The sequence below is a fragment of the Lampetra fluviatilis genome, chromosome 23 (genome assembly GCF_964198595.1).
Source record: "Lampetra fluviatilis chromosome 23, kcLamFluv1.1, whole genome shotgun sequence".
NCBI classification, from domain to species: Eukaryota; Metazoa; Chordata; class Hyperoartia; order Petromyzontiformes; family Petromyzontidae; genus Lampetra; species Lampetra fluviatilis.
Genome location: NC_136297.1, coordinates 3835104 through 3845238, shown reverse-complemented (window position 1 = coordinate 3845238; position 10135 = coordinate 3835104). Strand labels below are relative to the sequence as shown.

The window sequence follows — 10135 nt, the reverse complement described above, 5'->3', positions numbered from 1 at the left end:
AGCGAGTGAGTGAGAGTGTGAGTGAGCGTGAGTGAGTGAGTGAGTGAGTGAGTGAGTGAGCGAGTGAATGAGTGAGTGAGTGAGAGCGAGTGAGTGAGTGAGTGTATGAGTGAGTGTGAGTGAGCGTGAGTGAGTGAGTGAGTGAGAGTGAGTGAGTGAGTGTATGAGTGAGTGTGAGTGAGAGCGAGTGAGTGAGTGAATGAGTGAGTGAGTGTATGATTGAGTGAGTGAGTGAGTGAATGAGCGAGTGAATGAGTGAGTGAGTGAGAGCGAGTGAGTGAGTGAGCGAGTGAATGAGTGAGTGAGCGTGAATGAGTGAGTGAGTGTGAGTGAGAGCGAGTGAGTGAGTGAGAGTGAGTGAGAGTGAGTGAGTGAGTGAGAGTGAGTGAGAGTGAGTGAGTGAGTGTATGAGTGAGTGAGTGAGAGCGAGTGAATGAGTGAGTGAGTGTGAGTGAGAGCGAGTGAGTGAGTGAGAGTGAGTGAGAGTGAGTGAGTGAGTGAGAGTGAGTGAGTATGAGTGAGAGTGAGTGAGTGAGTGTGAGTGAGAGTGAGTGAGTGAGTGAGCGAGAGTGAGTGAGAGCGAGTGAGTGAGTGAGAGTGAGTGAGTGAGTGTATGAGTGAGTGTGAGTGAGAGCGAATGAGTGAGTGAGCGAGAGTGAGTGAGAGTGAGTGAGTGAGTGAGAGTGAGTGAGAGTGAGTGAGTGAGTGTATGAGTGAGTGTGAGTGAGAGCGAATGAGTGAGTGAGCGTAAAGCCGGCCACACCACCAACCCCCCATAACCGCGCACGTGGCGCTCCGAGCCCTTAATAGGCGCTCGCTAACCAGCGCCGGCTGCGCTGTGCGCGTGTCCACGGCAGGGAGCGGTGGCGCAGCGGTTAGCGCACTCCGCTACGAAACCGCCCACCCGAGTTTCGATTCCCGCTCACGTCCAACGGCCGTGTCGGGTGGCCTTGACTGAGTACCTGGCGTGGCGTGTACACATCAGCGTTGGGGAGACCACCCCCACCCCCTCGTGGGCGCTGCTCCTCGCTAACGGCACTTGCCCCGACCGTCTGCTAAGGCTACACGGGGGACCTTTGTCTTTGTAGAGCGGGGAACAACGCGGAGAGGATCTTTAACTCCATGCCAGAGCGGGATGCTCACTCCTACTGCGCCATGATCCAGGGCATGGTCAAGGTGGGTGCACCGTCGCACCGATGCACTAACGCACTGATGCACTAACGCACTGATGCACACGCACTAACGCACTGATGCACACGCACTAACGCACTAACGCACTGATGCACTAACGCACTGATGCACTAACGCACTGATGCACACGCACTAACGCACTGATGCACACGCACTGTCGCACCGATGCACTAACGCACTGATGCACACGCACTAACGCACTGATGCACACGCACTAACGCACTGATGCACACGCACTAACGCACCGATGCACACGCACTAACGCACTGATGCACACGCACTAACGCACTGATGCACACGCACTAACGCACTGATGCACTAACGCACTGATGCACACGCACTAACGCACGGATGCACTAGCGCACTGATGCACACGCACTAACGCACTGATGCACACGCACTAACGCACTGATGCACACGCACTAACGCACTAACGCACTGATGCACACGCACTAACGCACTGATGCACTGATGCACACGCACTAACGCACCGATGCACACGCACTAACGCACTGATGCACACGCACTAACGCACCGATGCACACGCACTAACGCACCGATGCACACGCACTAACGCACCGATGCACACGCACTAACGCACTGATGCACACGCACTAACGCACTGATGCACTAACGCACCGATGCACACGCACTAACGCACCGATGCACACGCACTAACGCACTGATGCACACGCACTAACGCACTGATGCACACGCACTAACGCACCGATGCACACGCACTAACGCACTGATGCACTAACGCACCGATGCACACGCACTAACGCACCGATGCACACGCACTAACGCACTGATGCACACGCACTAACGCACCGATGCACACGCACTAACGCACCGATGCACACGCACTAACGCACCGATGCACACGCACTAACGCACCGATGCACACGCACTAACGCACCGATGCACACGCACTAACGCACCGATGCACACGCACTAACGCACTGATGCACACGCACTAACGCACTGATGCACTAACGCACTGATGCACACGCACTAACGCACCGATGCACACGCACTAACGCACTGATGCACACGCACTAACGCACTGATGCACACGCACTAACGCACCGATGCACACGCACTAACGCACTGATGCACTAACGCACCGATGCACACGCACTAACGCACCGATGCACACGCACTAACGCACTGATGCACACGCACTAACGCACCGATGCACACGCACTAACGCACCGATGCACACGCACTAACGCACCGATGCACACGCACTAACGCACCGATGCACACGCACTAACGCACCGATGCACACGCACTAACGCACCGATGCACACGCACTAACGCACCGATGCACACGCACTAACGCACTGATGCACTAACGCACTGATGCACACGCACTAACGCACTGATGCACACGCACTAACGCACCGATGCACACGCACTAACGCACCGATGCACACGCACTAACGCACTGATGCACACGCACTAACGCACCGATGCACACGCACTAACGCACCGATGCACACGCACTAACGCACCGATGCACACGCACTAACGCACCGATGCACACGCACTAACGCACCGATGCACACGCACTAACGCACCGATGCACACGCACTAACGCACCGATGCACACGCACTAACGCACCGATGCACACGCACTAACGCACTGATGCACACGCACTAACGCACTGATGCACACGCACTAACGCACTGATGCACACGCACTAACGCACTGATGCACACGCACTAACGCACCGATGCACACGCACTAACGCACCGATGCACACGCACTAACGCACTGATGCACTAACGCACTAACGCACCGATGCACACGCACTAACGCACCGATGCACACGCACTAACGCACCGATGCACACGCACTAACGCACCGATGCACACGCACTAACGCACCGATGCACACGCACTAACGCACCGATGCACACGCACTAACGCACCGATGCACACGCACTAACGCACTGATGCACACGCACTAACGCACTGATGCACACGCACTAACGCACCGATGCACACGCACTAACGCACTGATGCACACGCACTAACGCACCGATGCACACGCACTAACGCACCGATGCACACGCACTAACGCACCGATGCACACGCACTAACGCACCGATGCACACGCACTAACGCACCGATGCACACGCACTAACGCACCGATGCACACGCACTAACGCACCGATGCACACGCACTAACGCACTGATGCACACGCACTAACGCACCGATGCACACGCACTAACGCACCGATGCACACGCACTAACGCACCGATGCACACGCACTAACGCACCGATGCACACGCACTAACGCACTGATGCACACGCACTAACGCACCGATGCACACGCACTAACGCACCGATGCACACGCACTAACGCACCGATGCACACGCACTAACGCACCGATGCACACGCACTAACGCACCGATGCACACGCACTAACGCACCGATGCACACGCACTAACGCACTGATGCACACGCACTAACGCACTGATGCACACGCACTAACGCACTGATGCACACGCACTAACGCACCGATGCACACGCACTAACGCACCGATGCACTAACGCACTGATGCACACGCACTAACGCACTGATGCACACGCACTAACGCACCGATGCACACGCACTAACGCACCGATGCACACGCACTAACGCACCGATGCACACGCACTAACGCACTGATGCACACGCACTAACGCACTGATGCACACGCACTAACGCACCGATGCACACGCACTAACGCACCGATGCACACGCACTAACGCACCGATGCACACGCACTAACGCACCGATGCACACGCACTAACGCACTGATGCATACGAACTAACGCACTGATGCATACGCACTAACGCACTGATGCACTAACGCACTAACGCACCGATGCACACGCACTAACGCACTGATGCATACGCACTAACGCACTGATGCACTAACGCACTAACGCACTGATGCACTAACGCACTAACGCACTGATGCACACGCACTAACGCACTGATGCACTAACGCACTGATGCACACGCACTAACGCACTGATGCACACGCACTAACGCACTGATGCACACGCACTAACGCACCGATGCACACGCACTAACGCACTGATGCACACGCACTAACGCACTGATGCACACGCACTAACGCACTGATGCACACGCACTAACGCACTGATGCACACGCACTAACGCACCGATGCACACGCACTAACGCACTGATGCACACGCACTAACGCACTGATGCACACGCACTAACGCACTGATGCACACGCACTAACGCACTGATGCACACGCACTAACGCACTGATGCACACGCACTAACGCACCGATGCACACGCACTAACGCACTGATGCACACGCACTAACGCACCGATGCACACGCACTAACGCACTGATGCACACGCACTAACGCACTGATGCACACGCACTAACGCACTGATGCACACGCACTAACGCACTGATGCACACGCACTAACGCACTGATGCACACGCACTAACGCACCGATGCACACGCACTAACGCACTGATGCACACGCACTAACGCACCGATGCACACGCACTAACGCACTGATGCACACGCACTAACGCACTGATGCACACGCACTAACGCACCGATGCACACGCACTAACGCACTGATGCACACGCACTAACGCACTGATGCACACGCACTAACGCACTGATGCACTAACGCACTAACGCACTGATGCACTAACGCACTAACGCACTGATGCACACGCACTAACGCACTGATGCACTAACGCACTGATGCACACGCACTAACGCACTGATGCACACGCACTAACGCACTGATGCACACGCACTAACGCACTGATGCACTAACGCACTAACGCACTGATGCACTAACGCACTAACGCACTGATGCACACGCACTAACGCACTGATGCACTAACGCACTGATGCACACGCACTAACGCACGGATGCACACGCACTAACGCACTGATGCACACGCACTAACGCACCGATGCACACGCACTAACGCACCGATGCACACGCACTAACGCACCGATGCACACGCACTAACGCACTGATGCACACGCACTGATGCACACGCACTAACGCACTGATGCACACGCACTAACGCACTGATGCACACGCACTAACGCACCGATGCACACGCACTAACGCACCGATGCACACGCACTAACGCACCGATGCACACGCACTAACGCACCGATGCACACGCACTAACGCACCGATGCACACGCACTAACGCACTGATGCACACGCACTAACGCACCGATGCACACGCACTAACGCACCGATGCACACGCACTAACGCACTGATGCACACGCACTAACGCACCGATGCACACGCACTAACGCACCGATGCACACGCACTAACGCACCGATGCACACGCACTAACGCACCGATGCACACGCACTAACGCACCGATGCACACGCACTAACGCACCGATGCACACGCACTAACGCACCGATGCACACGCACTAACGCACCGATGCACACGCACTAACGCACTGATGCACACGCACTAACGCACCGATGCACACGCACTAACGCACCGATGCACACGCACTAACGCACCGATGCACACGCACTAACGCACTGATGCACACGCACTAACGCACCGATGCACACGCACTAACGCACCGATGCACACGCACTAACGCACCGATGCACACGCACTAACGCACCGATGCACACGCACTAACGCACCGATGCACACGCACTAACGCACTGATGCACACGCACTAACGCACCGATGCACACGCACTAACGCACCGATGCACACGCACTAACGCACCGATGCACACGCACTAACGCACTGATGCACACGCACTAACGCACCGATGCACACGCACTAACGCACCGATGCACACGCACTAACGCACTGATGCACACGCACTAACGCACCGATGCACACGCACTAACGCACCGATGCACACGCACTAACGCACTGATGCACTAACGCACTGATAAGTTCAAAGTTCATTGATTAGGTATAGCCCTGTGAGCCATTCGGCTCTTGAATCGGGTGCAACCGCAACAAAAAAAAACAAAAACATGAACAAAAAACATCTTAAAGTGACTATGTGACTGAGTGCAAACAGAAAATCCAAGAAAAGACGGCAAAATATTGCAGAAAAAATCACCGTTACACACCAACGCTGTGTGCAAAAATCCCAGTGGGATGCAAGTCAAACAACAACAACAACAACCACAAGACAACTTAGATTAAAGCCATCATTCTAACTCCGTACTACAACAACACAAACATGGCCAAACCAAAAAACTTTTCGAAAAACACCAAAACAAAGCCATAAAAGCGATGAAACAGTGATCATAGGAACCGTGACCGAATTTTCACAATAAACGACGTGAAACGACACGTACAGTGATCCCTCGTTTATCGCGGCTAATGGGGACCGGAACCCCGTCGCGATAGGTGAACATCCGCAAAGTAGGATTGGCCCCCTAGGAATTTCCGTATATGTGTGTGTGTGGGTACCAGGATGTTTAAAATATGTATATTTATACTTTATACATTTTACTTTAATCTATTTAATTATAAAACCTTAATATTATACATTCACTCTCTCTCTCTCTCTCATACGATACGTATCATGGTGTTTCTACACTCACCAATGACAGTAGTACCTTGAGACTTGACTCCAGTAATGACGACGACGACGATGACAATGACGATGACAGACCTGTGCAGTTCGATGAATGTGATGATGATGATGATGGTGTTACTGCACAGGTATAATAATGAGGCCTTTAAATCAGTTCGAAAAATCCGCGATGCACTGAGGCCGCGAAACTTGAACTGCGAAGTGGCGAGGGATTACTTTACCACCAAACCCTGCAGCCACAGCGGGCTGCATGAGTCACCCCACAACAGCAGCAGGAGCATCAGTCGGAGTGTCAACATGTTTCAATGCACCTTTAAGATCGGCGCACTGAATCAAAACACACATCATACTTTGCATACTTTTGTATACTTTGCAGCGAGCATCCGGAGCGAAACATTGCATTTTAGGCCACTGAGTAGCAGTGGCAGCTACGAGGTGTACATCTCCTCTAGAGCAGCTTTGAGTGAAGATCTCACAGGTAGCGCTCTTAGCGAGTAGCACCTACGAAGGCCGGCACGGCACGCGACGGGGTGGGTATGCAACACCACGCCCGGCCGTCCTTTGCCTCCCGGGTGGCGATGTTTACTACACACCGCACCAGGTAATCGGTTGAGGCTGAGTCGACCTAGGGGAGGCCCAGGTCGCCGGGTTCGTAGCGCAGCGCACTCACCAATGCGCCACCGCTCCCCGTACGTGCGCGCACGCGCACGTAAAGACGGGCCAAGTACATCGGAGTTGCGAATCACAAATTAACGGAACCGCGCAATCTACGTGGACATGCACAAGATGTAGGTAAACATTGGCGCTGACCCGTGCGCCGTGTCATCTGGATACCGGCTGTGCCTGCAATTTAGATGTGGATTGCGATTGCGATTAGGGGGACGTGTGTTTAAATCACGCGTCATTGAAATGAAATCAAAATTTGACGTCATTTAACTCGCACGCCATTTCAACTCCGCCCACCTCCGTAGTGTACGCACGCAAATAGAGACAAATATCCCCTTCATAGCCTTCACAGGCTGTTGGGGCAAGTGCTGTTGGTGTGTAGCAGCACCTACGAAGGCCGGCACGGCACACGAGGGGGTGGGTATCCAACACCACGCCTAGTGGCGATGATGACACATTGCTCCAGGTACTCACTTAAGGCTGAGTCGACCTCGGGGAGGCCCAGGACCGGTTCAGATAATCGTCGTCACCGGCGTTGGGTGGCCGTGAGCGGGAATCGAACTCGGGTCGCCGGGTTTGTGGCGCAGCGCGCTGACCGCTGCGCCACCGCTCCCCACTCTCACGTACACACTCACGTGCACACGCGCACGTACACACGCGCACGTACACACTCACGTACACACGTACACACTCACGTACACACGCAGACACACGCACACGTACACACTCAGACACAAGCACACGTATACACTCACGTAAACACTCGCGTACACACTCACGTGCACACGCACATGTACACACTCACGTACACACTCACGTACACACTCACGTACACACGCAGACACACGCACACGTATACACGCACACGTACACACTCAGACACAAGCACACGTACACACTCACGTGCACACGCACATGTACACACTCACGTAAACACTCGCGTACACACTCACGTACACACGCAGACACACGCACACGTACACACTCACGTACACACACGTACACACTCACGTACACACACTCACGTACACACTCACGTACACACACTCACGTACACACACGTACACACTCACGTACACGCTCACGTACACGCACACGTACACACGCACATGTACACACGCACATGTACACACGCACACGTACACACGTACACACTCACGTACACACGCACACGTGCACACTCACGTACACACTCACGTACACACTCACGTACACACTCACGTACACACGTACACACTCACGTACACACGCACACGTGCACACTCACGTACACACACGTACACACACACGTACACACTCACGTACACACTCACGTACACACTCACGTACACACGTACACGTACACACTCACGTACACACACGTACACGCTCACGTACACACGCACACGTACACACTCACGTACACACTCACGTACACACTCACGTACACACTCACGTACACACTCACGTACACACGTACACGCTCACGTACACACGCACACGTACACACTCACGTACACACTCACGTACACACTCACGTACACACGCAGACACAAGCACACGTACGTGCACATGCAAGAACACACAATGTGACAGGCCACATTGTGGGGGGGTGGGGTACCTTTGTCGTCTGCAGCACCGAGCAGCGGAGGAAGCGTTCAACCTCTTCGTGGAGATGAACAACTCTGGACTTAAAGGTGCGCTCACACCCACTCACACCTGCTCACACCTACTCACACTCACTCACACCTACACACACCTACTCACACCTGCTCACACCCACTCACACCTACACACACCTACTCACACCTGCTCACACCCACTCACACCTACACACACCTACTCACACTCACTCACACCTACACACACCTACTCACACCTGCTCACACCCACTCACACCTACACACACCCACTCACACCTACACACACCTACTCACACTCACTCACACCTACACACACCTACTCACACCTGCTCACACCCACTCACACCTGCACACACCTGCTCACACTCACTCACACCTACACACACCTACTCACACCTGCTCACACCCACTCACACCCACTCACACCTGCATACACCTGCACACACTTACACACACCTACTCACACCCACTCACACCTACTCATACCTGCTCACACCCACTCACACCTGCACACACTTACAACAACAACAACCGCCATTCGCCACTAAGTGGCGGTGACGTCACCACGACGCTTGTGCCAGGCCACACACTTACACACACCTACTCACACCCGCACACACTTACACACACTTACACACACTTACACACACCCACTCACACCCACTCACACATACTCATACCTGCACACACACACACCCACACACACCTGCACACACACACATCCGCACACACCTGCTCACACTTACACCCGCACACACTTACACACACCCACACACACCTACTCACACCTACTCACACCCGCACACATCTACTCACACCTCACACTTACACACACCTACTCACACCCACTTACACACACACACACCTACTCACACCCACTCACACCCCCACTCACACCTACTCACACCTGCACACACACACACACACACCTACTCACACCTACACACACTTACACACACCTACTCACACCCGCTCACACCTGCTCACACCTACTCACACCTACTCACACTTACACCTGTGCGCTGTGCGTGCTGCTTGTGTGTGC

The 10135-nt window shown here is 54.3% G+C and overlaps 2 protein-coding genes across 2 annotated transcripts in view; both read left to right on the top strand.

The window, feature by feature from the left end:
• The window catches only part of PTCD3 (pentatricopeptide repeat domain 3), a 75941-nt gene that overhangs the window by 22104 nt on the left and 43702 nt on the right, over positions 1-10135 (top strand). Inside the window, exons 10-11 of the mRNA XM_078866870.1 lie at positions 1089-1176; positions 9084-9144. Coding sequence (XP_078722996.1) covers positions 1089-1176; positions 9084-9144 — 149 coding nt within the window. The remainder of the gene's footprint in view (positions 1-1088; positions 1177-9083; positions 9145-10135) is intronic.
• Positions 1-10135, top strand: part of LOC144940615 (translocating chain-associated membrane protein 1-like) — a 443732-nt gene that overhangs the window by 418955 nt on the left and 14642 nt on the right. The window lies entirely within an intron of this gene.